This window comes from Dermacentor silvarum, chromosome 2 (genome assembly GCF_013339745.2).
Source record: "Dermacentor silvarum isolate Dsil-2018 chromosome 2, BIME_Dsil_1.4, whole genome shotgun sequence".
NCBI classification, from domain to species: Eukaryota; Metazoa; Arthropoda; class Arachnida; order Ixodida; family Ixodidae; genus Dermacentor; species Dermacentor silvarum.
This window is the reverse complement of record NC_051155.1, coordinates 200,728,076-200,747,602: the sequence shown is the minus strand read 5'-3', so window position 1 is coordinate 200,747,602 and position 19,527 is coordinate 200,728,076. Positions and strand designations below refer to the sequence as shown.

The following is a 19,527-nucleotide window of genomic DNA, read 5'->3' as shown; positions in this document are numbered from 1 at the left end:
GAGAGGATGTGCCTTGAGCACCAACCAACTTCGATTCTGCAGTTGCATTTTGTGTCCCAAAGGATTTATTGAAGTTTGTTTAATGAGTTCTAATATATTAAGTAGCTACTCAGTGACTTTTGTACAATTTCTGATGTCTATCAGCACGAATAAGGTAGGTGTCATTGAATGTTTCTAAGAATTGCCAACATTTTTCCTGGAACACCAAACGTACTGTAATAAGTTATGGCTTCCGCATGAAGTTGAAAATAAACATTGTTACCTTTCTTGCAGAGATTCATCATGACTTTGACTGAGCACATTGGCCAGTGTGAAGTTGAAGGCACAAACTTCCAGACGTACTGGTTTCGTTGGACGCTGGGTCGCCTGCAAGAAGTATTTTTCCAGGTAGAGTTACTCAAGGGGAAATTTGTTCCAAGCTCCTTGCAGCAATTGATCTCTATCATACTAGCTTTGTGTGACCAAGGGACTCAGTTGATCGAAAGTGTCACTGTATCTGTACGCTGTCAGCGTAAGCTCTGGTGTGGTGACATGAGATCCGACTTTCAGCTTCACCAGTGTCATAGTTATGCCACGATTATGGGGACGTGAAAAATCATTTGTTAGACTGCCCAGAGTTGGTTGAAGAGCAAAAGACTTTCCTTGAAGGGTGGAAATGTAGAGCTGCTCTGTGCGTGACCATGGAGTCTTGCCACACAGGGACACTGGATTTTCAGGAGGCAGGTGTTCTGCCTCCTATTGAAAAGGACACTAAAGGCAAACATTAAGTCAATGTGAACTGGTATAGTGCCATTTCAGAGAAATTGCAACTGGAGGGGCCGCATTCCTTTAGCGCCCTTCAAATCGCCTGCCACGAGCGAGGCGATATGACGCTGCATATGTCATCACTGCCCTTTACTGTCGTCAGTGAGTAAAACAGCACCCAAGAGCTGGCGCTACGGTTTTCTTGTGTAAAATGCAAGAGCGCGACTAGAAACAGGTCGGAAAGATGACAGAGACCACATTTTCTGCTGCTTACAGTTGTAGTATGAGCTTCGCGAGCCAGCAACAGCAGTGCAGCACTATGCAATACCAAAATTGCAAAAAATGTTACAACCCGGGCAACACGGGGGTCAAGCGAAAATTAAACCTTTTGACCATGTGCATTGTTATCGAGGTAACATCAAAGAGCTTTTTCCCTAAGAATTCAATAAAAGTGTACCAGTTGCATTTTCTTCTGTACTATAATGTAATGCAATGATTTCTTTTTTTTTATTATCGGTAATTGAGTTACTAATGACACAATGTTAATGATACATTATGACGTCATCGAGCTAGTACTAGAATGTCCTGGTAGAGTCTCAAATTGTGTCCAGCATTTACATTTCTGGCTTACTAAAGCTCGATCCTGGATAATGTTGACGCCTTAGATGTTTTCGAGCAATAATCTATCACTTCAGCTTCACTTAATATTTGCCTTTAGTGTCCCTTGTCTTAGTCCAATTGTCCAGTGAATGGTAACGTTTAGCAGTACTTTCCAATAGCCACCAAATGATTGATGTAGTAAGAAAGAACTTCAGTGAGTGTAAACATCCTACCTTTTCTCCGTCTGATTGCCTTGTTCATTTCCTTTTAACAGGGTTTGTGATAAGTGACATGCGTATATCACATGTAACTCTGTTGAACATTTACTCCACACAAGTTAAAGTGAGATGCTTGGATGGAGCAATCAATTGCCGGCATGCCCTTGCAAGGATAGACTATCCTGTATAGCATCATCGTCTTTCACCTCTTCATCAGATGCCTGCAAAAAAGAAGTGTGTTGGCTAAATAAGGGCTAAATGGCAATTACAGTCGAGTCCCGCTACAATGAAATTCACGGGACACGCGACAAATTTCGTTGTGGCGGAACTTCATTGACGCGAAATTAGTATGCATATACATACGCCAAACGGCAAAGCCGCAAACAAAACCGAAACCATCGTCCGGGAAATCGTTGAGGTGGCGTTGGGGCAAAGGTTGAGACGTAGCGAAGGCGGTCAATAAAGTGTCAACTTCACGAGAGAATGCATTTTGCGCTGCTGTTACAGCATTTTTCGTACATTGCGGCCGACGCCTAACTCAACACCCGTCCCCGGCCGATTGCGAAACACTCATATTGCGGCACATGCACCGTCGCAACGAAGTGGTTTGAATTATCACGATTTCATTGCATATTTGTGACAAAGTTGGCAAACTTGGCAAGCTTGCATTGAACGGAAGTTTTATTTCCAGAAGTTGGTCAACCTGGATTTCTTACGCTTCACGGCAAGCAAAGGCGTTACGCAAGTCTCACAGTCCGTTAAAAGAGCCATTGCAATGTCATTGTCGTGGGCTCTGATAACTTTTAAGATGAGGGCAAAAGGATCCATTACTTTCAAAGCTGTCGCCGGAGTCAGTGTCTCTAGTGGGTTGTCATTTTCCCTAGGTGACGAGACATTGGCATCATATTGACAACAGCGGATGCGGCGATCTTGAAAGCAATCTGCGCCGTGCACAAAGTGCGCACCTGCTCAGGCCTCATCTGTGCCGCTAGTGCCGGTAGAGTCGTGTGCGCTGTGCTTTCGAAGTTTAGTTCACGTTGAAGCGAGAGACGGCACGGAGGTCAATTCGCTCACTGCTATTGCCGCACCTTCTCATTCCAGCGTGTTGACATCGAGTTTCCGCGGTCATCGAGCGAGACGTGTTCATGTTTACCTGTGCGCGTGTGACACCGTGCTTGGTAATTTAGTTAGTAAGCGAATGTTTACAAGTTCATACGGCCGATAAAACTACGATCCTTAGTTCGTATAGCTGTCTACTAATCTGCTATCGCAATCGATGTTTCACCTTTCGGGCAAAACTGCGAAATTTTTTCCTTTCGCTTTCTGCCTCGGCAATCATATGTGCCTTCTCCTCGAGAGAAATTTACGCTTCTTCGTTGGCGTAGCCATTTCGACCGGACACACACACCACAGAAAACGGCAGCGATTGTGGTGACCCCGTGCAGTCTCGCGCAGGCGCGTGACAAGCTTGCGTGGCTATGGATTGCAGCTGCGTAAATCGGTACTTAGAACTTGATTTCGTTCGCGAAAACCTCGTTCGCGCGGACATACGATCATCACAGCTTTGGAAGGGCCTTCTAATTTGACTACTTGGCAGTTTCAATTTCAACTCAGTCCCAGTTTCGCTCTCGAAAAGTTAGTTGAAGTGGAAATACTAAATAAAACACCTTTGTTATGGAGAGAATTTTTTTGTATTACTTTCTATGGGCAGCTGACGGGTAATCGGAAAATCTTCGTTGGGGCGGAAATTTCGTTGTAGCGGCATTCGTTATAGGGGGATTCGGCTGTACTAAACCTTTGTTTTTTGCCTGTGCAAAGGTGTTATTAAAACTTCACAAAGTTTCCTCACTGCCCTAAAATAAGCAAAGCGGGTAGCAATTCTATATTTTCAGGGAATGGGGGCTATGTTATAGGTGACATGTACCGAAAGCTTTGCAAGCGTGTTTTACGAACCACGCAGGAAGTTTGTCCTGTATTCTGAAAGAACTCAACGTGCAACAATGTTGACATTCTGAGCGAATAAAAGGCATATTATGCATGATGCGTGGGTAGTGTTTAAGAGTGTCAGTTAATTACAGCCCTTGCAAAAAATTCCTTCAGCGAGTGCTCGAAGGAGTTGTATGGCCATTATCAGCTATGTTTGCTAATGTCCCAAGAGAACTCTACGTACCACTAAGTTTACATGCGATGAAAACATGGAGCAGGTTAAGTGTAATGTGTGGCAAAATTTTAGCGTTCCTGGCGTAATTATGAGCTTTGAAAATAAATACTCAACTCTCACTTTCTCCATATTTTCATGTGTTATACGGTGTTCATAGTTGGTTTCAGCAGTGTCTTCGGTAAATTAAATGATGTTACCTTGTTTATATTTTATGAAAATAAAGGGAATGTTATGGGTAATGTAGGCGAAGTTTGAATTATGTGGGTTAATTACAGTCTTTGCAGTAAATTACGTATACGTGCGCTCCGGAGCATTACAGGTGTGTTTTACGAATGGCGCAGAATTTAGCCCACTGTACTGAAAGAACTGTACAGGGTGCACCATAAATACTGTCACAAGGTTTATGCTTAATATTTTGTTTGAAAATAAAAAAGAAAAAGTGAAATTTTCTTGTAGAGCATTTACCCGTTTTATTAGGAATGCAACACAAAACACTTTATTCAATGTCTTCGGTCTTGCCTTTTAAACATTCTGGGTATGCTTCAATTGCGGCCTGCACGTCATCCCCAGGAGAATTTTCTCCGTGCTCGCTCCAGCGATGCTTTTAGGGCCACCATGCTGCTGTGCTGAAGGGTGCGAGCCTCCTTTCCAAGAATAGCCTACACACAGCAGTCCACTGGAACAAGATGCAGTGAAAAAATAGTAATGATTATAAAAGCATGTGCAGATGTGTGTTCTTTGCATTGACGCATATTTAGTACACTATAACTCGCACTCTATAGGACACATTAATTAAAATCCTGACATGGCTTGGGAGATCAGTTCAAATAATACTATGTTCAAAATATAGGAAGCGCTAAACGTACCTGGGTGTTCTTTGCAACTTTCGAGTGCAGTCTAACCATAAAATGTGGTTTGAATCAATGGAAGTCAAATTCTGTACAAAGTCTCCTGAACTCGATGCGGCTTGTGTTAGCGAATCAGTAACTCAGTAACGAGATCCAGTTGCATGTTCTGAGAAAGGAAGATGCCTTGCACATATTTCGCCGCTGATCCTTTTGTGAAGCTTGCATTCAGTCAGCATCATGCGATGGGTGATCAGAGGCTGACACTAAAATAAACGTTCTGGTTGCCTTTTCTGGTTGGCTGACCTAACTTGTATGTCTTGCTGCAGTGCATGGAGTTGGAAGCCAGGGTATGGGCTACAAATTGTTAATGTTATGTTCAACCTTTTGTTACAGCACCATGAACATGTCTTCAAATATGTGAGCACATTGGAATCACTTTTGTTCACCAGTGACATCGACCCTCATGTGCTGGAGGTGTTCCAGCAGTTTGCAGCATTACGTGCATGAGTGAACCATTAAAGAACCATCTTCACAGTTGCATCATGTGCTTGTTTTCTTTTGGCTATGCCCTGTGCTACATACATTTATGAATTATGCATAATGCTGGCACCCCAGTTCTTTGTTTTTTAACATAACATTAGCTGTTTTGTGGAAATGCTCGAGGTAGCATGCAAGGGTTACAAGCATACATGCAGAGATATTTGGAAGTCTACTCACCTAGGGGCAGTTTTTAAGCGAGCGAAAAGTTAAAGGTCGCTGCAATTCATGAATTGCATATTACAGGCACTTAATTTGCCGGTAGACTATATGATTTGGCCCCATGTGCATGACACATGACAGGCAGTTTCATAATATATCATCACTATTTGATATGGAAACAAATGCACTGCATAGAGAGGGAAATAGGGAAGGTGCAGGCTGGCAACTGCCACTGAGAGGGGCACAGGTACATAGCCTCCGTTGCGTCACTCTGCCTGCGTACTCCTTAGAAAGGAGAGGATGGGAACAGAAGCTGAAGATGGGAAGTAAAGAAACTGCAATATGGCAGGCCACAAAGACTAAAGTAAAGCAAGGACAACAGGGTTTGCCAGTAGGAACAGAAAAAAAATAAACATGCAGATCGCACTAACTGCAAAAAAAAAAAAAAAAAAATGCAGCAGATCCAACGAGTTCGTATCGGTATACGGCGAAGCAGTAGCACACCCAGGATCTCTGCCAGGGTGGGGAGGGGGGGGGGGGTTGACAGCACTAATTTCAATTTCTTCACGGGAAATTGTCCAAAAATGCGCTTTTTTTGCGCAAGTTTGTGAGTGTGCAGACGATTGCGAGTCTTGCATCTAGTTGCAACTTGCAGTAGTCAAAAGTGCCAGGAAAGAAGGGTTAAACAAAAGGGGGGGGGGGGGGGTAGTAATCTCGAATTTAATGAGATATATGAAATAAAAATATCTGTTCGATAAAATGCAGGAGGCAATTGGAACATTCTCTTTATAAAAGCATAGTTTAACAATGCAAATGGGCTTAAGGAAATCTCTACAGTACGTGAAGTTGACTTGCGTGTTACAAGTCTTACCCAAATGTAGCTGCATAATGTTTCGTAAATGACTTGGAATATTGACCTTATATTTTGGCATATAATGTTCACGATGCATTCATTACATCAATAGGGATACTTTGTGTAGCCAGTGTAGGAAGTCGCCATTTTTTTTTTTTTTTTTACTTGGTGCAGAAAAGTGTAGCTCTGTCCACCTACACGAAGCCATTTTTATAGCTGTAGTGTAGCATGAAAACTACACTTTCTACACTGCGGTTGATGAGTGTAGGTAGCAGACGATAAACAAGCAGGCTGGCGTTGCAAAACCGTGGCGCCATTTTGTCTGAGACTGTCGGTGCTGATACAGCGACAAAAGTGACTATTTAAGCGAAAGTGAAGTGCTGGCGTGACTATGTGTCACAGAGGAAGGTAAGCTAATCTTCCACGAAGAAAAAATTATCTTACTATCGTCCCATTGCATTGAATTTAGCTACCAACTGTCAACAACCAACTGAAACAGAGACTGAAAGACCAGTAGTTTTGAACGTTCCGATAATAGTTTCACACAATAATTATTGTCGGAAACTCAATGGTTCTCAATTCAGTGGGATCTCCGTGGGAAACTGAATTCCGTGGGATCTTCTACAGACGAGGAGCAAAGGCGGCTGCCGGAAACAGCCTGTGGTCATATGTCCGGTAGAGTTCGAAAATTATCATACATACAAATATATCTGCTTAACCTAAGCTTTAACAATTAATATTTTTTTTCTTAAACTGAAGTTATAATTTAGAATTGCATAGTAAAAAAGGCATTGACATTATGTAAACACGTTTTCCTACTTTTAGGCATTCCTGTGTAGGCTAGGCTGGCAACAAGTCTTTTTCACCGACTCCTTCGCGTGTGCGACACGCGTGCCATCGGACGCTGTAAGTATTCCTATTAATTGCGCACATATTGTCAGTAGTTTCAAATAATCACCGAGCAAAGTATGCAGTCATTATAGTGGGCCAAATTATCAACAAATATTATGTATGTATCTCGGTAATTGTTCGGCAGAATGTTGCATAGGCTTAGGCACCGATGTCGGCCTGGCGACGTCGTCTTCCAACGCATGTCTTTAGCGGTTGTAGAGTTTTATTTCTGTGCCCTGTTACGTTAACCCTGTTAGCTTACGAACAAGACGCGATTACTCAGCAGGAGTGCATTGGCTAGTATTTTGCCTGACTGGATGTAGGGATGCGTTTTTGCTAGGTTGAGTGTGCCGCTTGGCGCTAACCCTAATGCTCACGTTTACTGAACTCGGATGTTACGAAGTGGCCAAATGCTGTTCATATAGTCCTCTTTGAAACTAATCAGGGCTTTGCGCTGCCGCTTTCGAATTCATTTTATGGTAGGTGAGCTGTCATTACCCAAGAAGTTAGTCGAAGCAGGCTCCTCAGGACGTCCTGTCGCAGATCCATAAAGAAAAGGCCGTACTGTTGCCTCTGTAGTCTGTATTTTAATTTAATGGTAAAACTTGGGTATGTTGAAATAGAAGTACCTTCCAGAGCTGCTGCTTATTCGCATTATATTTTAACTGTACATAAAGCGATCTTGCACTGCAATATTAGCATATGCGGACTTCGCAATCTAATTTCGCATGTACCAACCGCAGTGACTGCCATTTTCGCATTTGCATCCACGCAAACGGAATGAAGCATACTAGAAACTGCTTACGTGAAGCTTTTCGTGTTTGCACTCATTACTCTGAATACAAAAAAAGTAAGCTGGCAGCATGTTATTGGTTCCCCGTCCGACCCGCACGAAAGATTTCGCAGAGAAAGTCCACTTCGAACATCGCACGACGAATTTCACGGAAATCTCAAGCAAAATCGCACCATATGAAAAAGGCTTTATGGAAGTGACATCCGTTGAAAGCGCGTAGTACTGCATTGTCCTTTTTCGTTGTCAGCTGAAATATTTTAATTCCGGCCCATGGGTCTTGCATGATGTGCTGTTTCCATCTCCACAACTTGTACCACATGCAAGTACCATTCCCTGTTTAATCTTGTATACTATACATTTTCAAAATGCTAAATAGCAGATCTGATGCCAAGTGCCAGTTATGTTTTTTGTTGTGGCATGCGTTACATTCTCATGCTCTGACTGATTTGCAGGGTTGCGTAACACAAGGCATTCGAGATGGGGCGTATGCACTGTAGTGGCAAAGGTATCTCCCAGTCGGCACTGCCATACCGGCGGAGCGTGCCCACGTGGCTGAAGCTCACTCCTGACGATGTCAAGGAGCACATCTACAAGCTGGCCAAGAAGGGCCTCACACCTTCCCAGATTGGTGTCATCCTTAGGGACTCTCATGGCGTGGCTCAGGTACGTGCATACCCCTTATTATTTTGGGAAACCAAATAGCACTGCAGGGACAACACATCGTACCATAAACGCAACACTGTCTTGTGGCTTTGTATTTGTGGGGTGCTTGATATTTGGTGAGACCATGCCACCCTCATTGTTGTCAACTGCTTTCACTGAAAGCACACTGGCAACATTCTACTTTTGTTAATGTTTAAATTTGAAATTTCAGAAATACTGTTCAAGGGTGGGACTGTGGGAGGTGACGTGGCATTTAATTGTGCATAGCTGCTATAGTTAATGCCCACATGGAGAGACACTATGATGCAAGTTATTTTTAGTTTCGGTGCGGGTCACCGAGGCAGAACCTCGGAGCCCCCCAAGTGGATGAAGCCGTTTGTTCACACTAACATACTCAAGACAGTAGTGTGAGACAGTAGTAACTAACAATGACCATATGACCACGACAGCTACCAACAATGGAATATACTAAACAAGTCTCAGCATGAGCTACAGATATGAAGAACACGGTACAGGTCACCGAGGCAGTTATCACTGCATGGTAAGGGGGCAAGGCATGGTGATGAGGGAAGTGACACTTCGCTGTCGCCTTCCTTCTTTCCAAACACTGCATTCGCCTCGCGGACTTAACTCATCACACACTAAAGGCAAATATTAAGTCAAGTTCAATGATAGATTAATACTCAAAACTGGTTGAGGCGTCAATATTATAGAGAAGAGAGCTTTAGTAATTGAGAAATTAAGGTAAATGTAGGACATGTTTTGAGACTACCAGGACATTCTACAGGTGTTCTTGCCCAATTTAATCCAAGCACCAGTCAGTTAAATTCATGACATTATGCTGTGTAAAAGTACAAGAACACCAAACTGAGCTTATCACTAGAAGTAATGCTACCGCTGCGCTGAACTGCGCCAAGAAGCTAACTCTGCTACATCCTGCTACAGTTCAGCAAAATGTGAGAAATCTGCGTCCACTGTGCGCCGAAAGGCTTGCTCGGGCTTCCAAAAACAGAACTATCCCCTCAAGCGCCGTTTTACCGCACCAACTAAAGGTGGCATTACAACGACCAGCGGCTGTATTAGCTCATCCGCGGTGAACTGAGTCAAGGGATCGTACTGCTGTTTCTTCCATGGGTTGCTGTCTATATTCAAAACCTTCCACCCTGACACTTGCGGGTTGCTTAGGCAACTGGACAACCATGCTTCTCGGGTGGGAGCGATTGCACTGGCGCCGAGCCAGACCCTGCACTCCTGTATCACCAGTATAAGACGGTGATACTGTATAGTGTCTCGCTCGAATTTTCGAACTTAATGGGCACATATGGGTGGACATTGCAGCCGTGAACACTTTTTCACTGCTCAGTTTGTTGCTCCCACTTTTCTTAGTCCAGCGATTTCGGGGCATGAGAATGTTGTACAGCTGCTAACAAGATATTGGTCAACTCGGCACCGAACAGCAACTTTCGCCGCTGGGGAAGCCTTGCTGTATCGTACGCCCATGGCAAAAATTCGCTGCCAGCTGATGCGGTGGCGGGCAGGTCGTCGCAGAGAGATGGCTTCCAATTATGTTTGGACCAGTAAACTGCTTCGTTGATTTGGCCTAAGATCATGGGCTAGACTGGTGGCTGGAAGCCAAGATATGGTTCGCGGGTGACATGCCGGTAACTACCGTGAACGCTTTCGCGAAGTTTGTTTTGGCACTTACTGGACAGAATGGCCAAAGCTCGTGTGCAGGCAGAAAGCTCCAAACTGAATTCGCTGATCACAGCCTAATTCGCCTTACATGTGCACAGTCGAAGGTCGCACGCGTATATTTGCACTTCGCGACGCTCATCGAGCTGTGTGACGAGCGAAAGCGAACTGCTACGGCAGTGTCAACCATTGCAGTATTTCAAGTAGATGGTTATCAGTGAGTCACAGCACAGAGGAAACAAACAGGGGCGTAGCCGGGGGGGGGGCATCAGCCCCCTCAAAATTTTTTCGTGCCGGCATGCACCGCCGACCAAAACCACTACAGACGCCGGGACTCATTCTGGATTCTGTCTACAATGTCTTTTTCACGCTCGAAAAGACATTTCGGCACGAACATTGCGAGCTCGGGCTGGATTTCGTGGCACCCCCCTTGCACCTGGAGTCGCGTAATGCAAGGAGCCCCATCCGAGCACAAACTTTCAAGGGCCTTTCGATAGCGAGCGGGCGCGTTGCAGAATCTACGGAGCGCATGGATTTCAATTACGAAACTTTATGGGTATAAAGTTCTTATAAACTTTTGACGCGAAAGGTGCACTGACATTTCCAAAGGCATCCATTAGATTTTCAATTCTGGAACTTTATGGGGTTAATGCTCTTATAAACTTGGGCCAACATGTGTGCACAGGAGCCCTCGTGTACAAGCCGTTCTAGAAATGAAAGCACGCGCCCGCAATCTTTCACACACACGAAAATACTAAATATCACCGTGACTGTGAGCTAGTAGCTGATAATTTTCTCCAAACATTTTCAGGAAGCGTGCCCAATGTGATCGATCAGCTGGACCAGGGCAGGCAAAGTAAAGTATGAGAAAACAGAAGAAAGTAAATGGCCTATTATTGAGGAAATTCTTTTTGCGGGTTACAAGGTCTGGCTCTCCGTGGCCACAGGGACAGTGGCCCTATGGGTTTAAGCATAGCCCCGCTGAAAATACAAGTATTTTCAGAGCGCTTCTTCGCATGCGAGCTGATTGTGGAGATACATATCTGAAGAACCATTTGGAAAGTTGCCCCAGTAATGCCTCGTATTTAAGCCCAGATGCACAAAACCAAATTATAGAAATTTGTGGTGAAATTATCAAAGAAAGCCTAGTTGCAAAAGCAGGCTGCTTCTCCATACTTCCTGACGAAACGACGGACATCGCTGGAATTGAACAGCCTACTTTTTGTGCGAGGTAACTAAACATGGATTCCAACGACATCGAGGGAGTGTTTTAGGTTTTAGCACCGGAATAGATGCCCTCTCTCATTGCGACTGCAGATTCTAGTCACCCTTCCAGTGACCACTGCCAGCGCAGAGAGAATGTTTTTTAACAAGAGTTTACTAAAAAACTACTTGCACTCTAGAATGTCTGTGGAACGCATGGTTAGGCTGGCGCTTCTATACACCCACAGAGACGTTGACATCAACATGTCCAAAGTCATTGACCGCTTCGCTCAACTTCCCCGTCGAGTGAAGTTTATTGTTTAGATAGCGAAGCAGCAAAAATCAATGAAAGTAAGAAGCGTTGTTCCTTCAGGTCCATAAGCTCGTAATTATGAAAACGTATGACTATTCGTTAGCTTTTAAAACTGCAGAAATTTTAGCCGTTTATTCTAGCAGTTAGCATCATGATCAAAATTATCATGCGAATACAAAAATTACGAGGGCCTCAATAACCAATTTTGACCGACCTCGCTCATTGAAAGCCCGGCCCACGCAGCAGCGTTTGCCAAAAACACACTCGGATATTGGGTAATTCAACTTGCCGCATCATCTGTGGCTTTCGCTTGTCCTTTCCTTTTTAGCTACCTGCTATTATTTCTTTTTTGAAACGAAGCAATATCCTCCTTTAATTTTAGGTGCAGAATAATTGTTGCCGCTGCATAGGCAGTTAAATTACACATTTTTGTACTGATTTCTGCATTATTCCTCTATTCTACCCACATGGCGCTGTTGCGACTGCTGCATAGCCCGAGTACTGAATTTTTCTCGCATATAGCCCGCACCAAAAATGAAAAAAAGTGCTTAAAAAGTAGGGGTGCGGGTTATCTGCAAATATTAGCAAAGGGAATATTCGCAACATCGACGTGTGTTAAGCCAATAAGAGGCCAACACAGGTTATTGCCTGATCCACATTCATAGTCTGGTTGACGCTTTTCGGCATGGAGGAAGAAAAATGCTTTTCGGTATGGGTGTTCTGTGATTTTCGCACGAGCCAGGTGCCATTTCTTGTACGCCCAGTTTGCACAGTGGCCAGCCTTAGGCATCATGAATGTGTCTCGGCGGCAGTCTTTCACAGTGAAATAAAAACTGACGATCATAGCCGCTGCTGAAGAAATCGGCAACAGAGCTGCTGCGAGATGGTTCCAAAGACGATTACGTCTTTGAGAGCAGTGACGAAGCCTCGGATGGCAGCAGTGAATCGGACGACAGCGCTGACAATGTTGCGGCAGTCATTTTGAAATAAATTTCTTTTGAAAACGAAATGATTGCTGCACGTATTTGTAACTTCCTAGTGCTCATTTTTTTCAGATAAGCGTGCGGGTTATATGCAAGGGTGGGTTAGATGTGCGAAAATACGGTACATATCACGATTACGGCGATCATAGTTTTGTTCTTGCCTAGATCATCCGTCTTTCTGTGCGCAAAGTTTACTATCTGTGACTGCGCAACATGTTTATTTGTCTTCTTTGACGCATTATATACAGTGACGTTTGCTTAAATACTTAGATTTATTGGAAACTTAGACTTATATTTAAATATCTTGTTGCGAGGTTGCGTGTATACAAGCAGTGAACTTTGTTTCTAGCGACTTTTTTTGCCCTTTAGCGAGTTGTATCTTCACATTTGTATATTTCATTCTAACTTCGCATTTCTAATGTATATTTTGCAGAACTCCTACTTTTTATTTGTACTAACTGCTGCGAGTATATTCTCGGTTCAACTACAATACACGGCCGGTAACAGCTGCTCCAGCGCAATCTATTGCAACGAGGGACAGCGTTATTGAGTTTTTTCCTGGCCGTTGCATATGTGCAAAAATGCATACAAGGTTCTTGAATGACAAAGATTCATAAAAATATTTGTTCTCAACTTATTCATTTCATGGCCTTAACGTTTTTCCTATCACCTGCATGCACTGCTTTGCTGGTTTCGAACTGATATAGTTCTAAAGTCCGTGTGATATTTTCTTTACTTATTAAATAGACAAAAAAATGTGGCAGCATTCATATCAATTATTTCTGCCACAATTTTTGGGACATACGAATATATTCTTTTATGAAAAAATACATATTTTACTTGACAGTGCACAGCGTTCGATAATTCGTTTGCAGCATCTAATATACAATGGCATTGGCAATGCAGTTATTATTCATGTATTTGATCCCTCGACAAATTCTATGAGGAGGCCGCGCTGCAGCCGGAGCCCCCACCCCGAACAAAATTTCTGGCTACACCACGGGAAACTAAGTAAACGTTCCATACCTCTGGCACTAACCTTTTTCAAGAGTGCTCCATCTTAAAGGATACGTTTATAGGAGCAAGATCGCATTGAAGGTTTTCATAATGCTTCCGAATATTGCACGTAGCATGTGCAAGTGCTTCCATGCTTGTTAAAGCGACTGAAGTGCTTTTTAAGCACAACTCAGGATAGCACCGCTTTGTTAGTCCACAGTAAAAACTGCGGGGGGGGGGGGGGGGTCATTTTTAGTTTCTGGATTGAATTTATGAACCAGGTGACCGCTTACTGCTTTCACATGCTTTGTCCACTGTAAAAGCCCCATACAATATAGTTTCCGACTGCTTTCATAAACCTACTCCAAAAGGCCGTTTACTGCTCCAAAGCACATTTTTGGCTCCTCCAAAAGCTGCACCGAAATGGGATGGGCCAGTAGCATCACTGCTCTATTATTGACCAGTAATGACTCTTACCAGTTAGCAATGTTAACAGAATAAAATGCTTATTTATTGACAGTTTGATTAATAGTGATGTCATTGTGCACGAATGATTGGTGTGACTATCATACTAAACGTGATACTGGCATCTCCTAGTGATTGTATTGTACTTATTGAATCACCATATGAATGAATTTTCATTCGATATTCATGACTATATTCTGCATGAAAGTAGAACATTGCACTGAGTGCATTACTAGTGATCACTAATGATTCGGCATTATCATTTAGCAATGGTAACAAGTGTTCATTTCATTACAGCCTGATTAATACCAATGATGGCGTTTGCACATAAAGCTACCACTGACCGTAAAATAGGTGATTAATATTCACTATTGACTTAAGCATACGAGTTCTGAGTATGCATAGTTGAGTCATTTCTTGTATGACATTTCATTTGATATATATGACATTGTAGCGTCTAAATTAGCGAGAACACTGAAGTGCGCATTGTGATTTATTTGTGATCACTAGCGACTCATTCCTATCAGCTGTATCATGCAGTTAATTGCTAATTTCATGTGTTGAATGGTATTGATGAAGAGGTGTTTGATTGGAGGCCACGAATATAGCAATAAAATAGTAAATCATATTAACTTGGGACCACAGCCTACCAGTGCCTAGTGATTATCATTGAATCACTCATTAAAGTTTTGTTAAATTTATGGTATTTGTCGTCTGCTGTGTCGCTCATAATAAAGAAGGAAAAGGTCTCCAAACGATGCCGTTGATCACTTGTAAAGAAAGCCACTGTGCGTACAATTGTCCTGCAAGAGACGTGCTCTTTTTTGAATACCTTCAATGCCTCTAATATATTCACAAAATTTCAGTTGCCTTGAAATTTGAAGGTTCTTGAATTGGTGCTATGCTTTGATTAAATTCACTGGTGTGTGGATTAGTTTGACGTGTAAATTATATTCAGTGGTGCTTGAATTAACTTGAAGTGCGATAATGGCCTGGTGCAATGGCTGCCTCGGGGTTTAAAACTTGCCTATGACAAGTGGCCATAGCTTCGTGCTTCCGTCCATATTAGCAGCCAACAGAACTGTTATGTGAGCCTTGCCTTGCTTGCCGCTGTGGCACTTGTCCCCGTGGGTGTCGAGCGTTTGTCGCGGAAGCATTTGCCAGAACAGGCCAGTTTCGTCTGCACTAAATATCTGGTTCGGCTCATACTTAGCGAGAACCTGGGGCCACTCTTGTTCAAGCCGCTTCTTGATCTCTCCGTCATTAGCGGAGACAGTCTCCGCCCGAGACTGTCTTCCCGACAATGTTGAAGCGGGCCTTACAACGTTGCAGCCAACCACTACTGGCATTGAAGTTCTTGGCGTCGAGAATGAATGCGAAGTTCTTAGCCTTCTGCTGTAGCATCAGTCCCGATAAAGGAATATTCGGGCCCTTGCATGGACGAACCATTTGTGCAGCGACTTCTCAACATCTTCAAAGGCAGCTTTGCGAACACGCTGCGTTCCTGAGGGCTGGTTTTGTTCTTCCTTGCCCTTTATGTCGCTCTTGTTTTTCAGTAGCGTACTCAAAGTGCTTCTTGGTATGTCAAACGCTTCGGCGACGCTTGCCTTCTTTTCACCATTCTCAACACGCTGGATGACTTCCAATTTTGTGGCAAATGTCAGGGTCGTCCGCTTCTTCGCGTTTGTAGCCATCAACACCAACCACACCACACCAGGCCTAACTCCGATCACACGATACCGACTCGCTTAGCACTAACAGCGGCACCGAAGAGTCAGTGTGGCAAATGCATATGCGTCAATGACGTCAAAATAGCCAAGCCGCCGTGTGTGTACGCCGCTACGTTCAAATGGTGCCCTCGGTGTGATCGATCTGTGCAGTTATAGTGCGCAGCAGGTGGGAACACCCATCGCACCATTGTTAACTTCGAGGGTTTTGCGGGAAAGCTCGCTGCCTGGGTGGCGGAGTTCTATACGTTTTGTGTCCGGCCCCGTTTAAAAATGCATGCGATTTTCCTGGTGATATAGAAAGTGTTCGATATACGCAATAATTTGATATATCCGTGTTCGATATATCGAGGTTTGACTACTACAGGCAACTTTTGCCAAATATATTGAGTTACTGTTTGCTCTAAGTACCCACACCTTTTGTTGTATACATGTGCACTTTATTAGCAATGATTTACCTCTAGATACAGCATACAATCAGCAGCAAACTTAATTGGAGCAGTAACAAGGAACATAATTGTTTCAGCGACTTCGAAACAACATTGCTGTACTGCTTATGGCTGCAAGCGGCGTTTATGAACACTTGCTCCGGCCTTTTTGGAATAGCTCATAGATGAACGTGCGCCTCCCGAAGGTACAAGGCAACCATCGAACACTTGTGCACCTGTTCTCGGTACAGCATCCAGTGCCTCTTTGTCTCCAGAAAAACTAAGCCGGCTGAACTGTAAACTGTTTTCCAAGTCAAAGATGGGCTGACCATGGCCGATTCATCCAGTACTGGCAAAAAAAAAGTTGGCGCCCTAGTGCAGTTAGTGCGCTGATCTTAGTGATTGTTTTAGACCTTATCCGCATCCTCCCGCGTGCACGCAATGTTCATTCGTTTCTTCTTTCTGCTCCTCCTTTTCCTTTAGTGTAGAGTAGCAAACCGGACACTTGTCTGGTTGACCTCCCTGTCTTTCCTCTTCTAGCTTTTCCTCTCTCGCTTATTCTACGCAAATACCTCTACGGCATATGACAACAATCTATCCTCAATTCGTAAACTTAATGAAAGATTTGGAAGAGCTGGCATGTAGTATACATACCTAGTTAATATGTGAACACTGTTGTGCAGCTCTTGTTAGAGCACAGTTGAGGATCAGTGAGTCGGGTCATTCGACACCACTCTGTTATCTGCACTTGGTAATTAGCTGCAGCCATTTTAGAACTCGCTCATCTACAAGAGGCCTATGATGATGATGTCCATTAGAAAGAGGCTGTTCCATTGTGTGACAACAGTGTTTTGTACTAACTGCACTTTTATTCTGGATGCTTTCAAGTGCTACCATCTTGTCTTCTGGGATTGGCTTCAGTGGGCGGTCACATCTGCTGTGAAAGGCTCAAATTAGAGCAGTTTGGTGGAATTTGACAGCAGTGAAATTTCCAGAGTGGCATCAAGAATCAAGGCAAGATGTATTCACTGTGCATTGCTTTTGCTCTGGCAACTGCAGGTGCGCTGGGTGACAGGCAACAAGATCCTGCGCATCCTGAAGGGCAAGGGCCTGGCCCCTGATCTTCCCGAGGACCTGTACTCGCTGATCAAGAAGGCGGTGGCCATCCGCAAGCACCTGGAGCGCAACCGCAAGGACCGTGACTCCAAGTTCCGTCTCATCTTGGTCGAGAGCCGTATCCACAGACTGGTGCGGTACTACAAGGCCAAGCGTATCCTGGCTCCCACCTGGAGGTACGAGTCATCCACAGCTTCAGCCCTCGTCGCCTGAGCTGCCATTAAAGCCCTACGCCATCATGCCAGTCTTTGTGTCATTATTGTCAAGTGCCCCAATGCACCAATGATTTTCTCTTGTAGGCCAATATTACAGACATTTGATGTCATATTTTGGGCCACTAGAAGAGTGCATATATAGTTGGTGACAACTCATGAATTCAGTGCGAGCTCTGCCCACTAAACTGCACCACACCTGGTCTCTGCCCACTGAACATAGTTCCCGGTGGACACCAATACAGAAGTTAGTCTCCGTCATGCCATCACGCAAATGAGCAAATGTAATTGGCTGGTGCATCTTTACAAATTCCCAGTGATATACTATCCGCTTGGTGGGAGGATGGTGGTTGGCCGGGTCATGCATGGATTATAGAAACTAAGAGCTGCAGAAATCATTCGTTTGAAAAGAGCTCGAAGAATGTTGCAATTCATTTTATGTGGAAGATTTAGCATACTTCACGGGTTCATTTAGTGGTGGACTTGTGATGAGTACAGCAAAATTGAAAAAAGTTTACAAAAAATTTCTAATTGCCTGCTGCTTGCACTAATAGACTGGGATGTACGTTGTAAAATAAAGTGCATACTCGTAATGCAGCAAGTACAATTTTTTGTAAGCATTGTAAACACAGGTATACAATTAGCTATTATTTCATAGATTCTAATAATAAATGAACTATTCATGTTATGGTAACTGTATAAACAACAGTTTGAGACCTGCAAGAACTGCATAACGCTGGCTGTACAGCAGCTATTTCTGAGGTTGGTTTTGGTAACCACTGCTTTCATGTAAAAATGAAGGTTGAGTTAAGTTTCTAGTCCTTTTTGCATTATCGAAGATGTGGAACCAGACTGGGGAGTAAAGCTGGTTACATAAAGAATTTATTTGGAAGCTCCATTGAGGTATTTTATGCAGCGTTATGTAAAAGCCCATTGTACTTGCCTGGCACATTGACGTGACACTTTTTAGTGTTTATTGAGTGTTGGTGAAACGTGGTGCTGCCTCGCTCTGTAACAAAACTCTTGCAATGTCACATTCCTGATGGCAGTAACAGGCATGCACAGGACAGTCACTCGCACATTGATGTGATGCAGCAGCCATTAATTAATGTGACCACCAAATGCAACTTCTAATGTCTAAGACAGCTGCACCACTAGTGGCTGCTGTGCTGGCCATAATAATGTAACATTTTTTGTTTGCCTGATCTTGCATGCGAAGAACCCTCATTACAAGTTGTCACTCTCAGAATTGGCATTTCATTATCATGTGCTTGGCACACTCATTTGTAACAAAAATTGTAAATGCCGATCATAGTGCACATGTCAATTGCATTGATGAGACTTGTATTTGACGATAATTGTGGGATGCATAAAAAGGTTAAAGTGCGGGGGGGGGGGGGGGTTGGCCCAACATTGCACGACGCATCATTCCTTGCTCCAGGCAGTATTTGAGTGGCGTGCTCCGAAACATGCCAGGGTATTGATGTCGAGCTTGGATTGAACAAGAGCAAACAATGTGCACACGAAAGTTGCCCACAACAAAAGCCAAGAAACACTGTTACAGGGACAGCTTTATTGCCAACTTGCTGCTGCAAGTTGCAAGTGTGTAGCATTTATTGGAGGTTGCATTGCATCTACAAAGATTTGATCATAATTCTCAGTATGTGCAAAACATGCACTGTGAAAGTGCTGCTGAGAGGAGGTGTAATCAACTGGAAGTTTGCTTCATCGTGTTCACTTCTACTGGCAGGACTTACACTGCAACTTCTGTACCTGAAAGTGGCCATTTGGGAGTACAACCCCACTTCTTGACTACAATTTGACCATTGTACTAAAATTTTAAAAGGGTCAGTTCAAGCTCTGGTATATTGTCGTTGCCTGCTGTGAACCCTTGATAGTCGAATCCGGATATATCGAACTCG

General features: G+C 43.7%; 2 protein-coding genes across 3 annotated transcripts in view; both read left to right on the top strand.

Moving 5' to 3' along the window:
- The window catches only part of LOC119442437 (nuclear cap-binding protein subunit 1-like), a 64,653-nt gene extending 59,542 nt beyond the window's left edge, over positions 1-5,111 (top strand). For both annotated transcript variants that reach the window (XM_037707321.2, XM_037707319.2), the window contains 2 exons: positions 274-387; positions 4,965-5,111. In XM_037707321.2, the coding sequence (XP_037563249.1) occupies positions 274-387; positions 4,965-5,078 (228 nt within the window). In that variant the 3' untranslated portion in view covers positions 5,079-5,111. The remainder of the gene's footprint in view (positions 1-273; positions 388-4,964) is intronic.
- A 1,821-nt stretch (positions 5,112-6,932) lies between these two features.
- LOC119442438 (40S ribosomal protein S13) lies at positions 6,933-17,632 on the top strand. Its single transcript, XM_037707322.2, has 3 exons — positions 6,933-7,029; positions 8,260-8,470; positions 17,337-17,632. The coding sequence occupies exons 2-3, from the start codon at positions 8,285-8,287 to the stop codon at positions 17,604-17,606; spliced, it is 456 nt and encodes a 151-aa protein (XP_037563250.1). The 5' UTR covers positions 6,933-7,029; positions 8,260-8,284; the 3' UTR covers positions 17,607-17,632.
- Positions 17,633-19,527: the final 1,895 nt, after the last annotated feature.

What these genes read in the sequence shown, in the direction of transcription:
- LOC119442438 (XM_037707322.2), top strand. Translation starts at nt 8,285, where the DNA reads ATGGGGCGTATGCACTGTAGTGGCAAAGGTATCTCCCAGTCGGCACTG. An exon ending in ACTCTCATGGCGTGGCTCAG is followed by an intron (nt 8,471 to 17,336) that starts GTACGTGCATAC and finishes TGGCAACTGCAG; the next exon opens with GTGCGCTGGGTGACAGGCAA.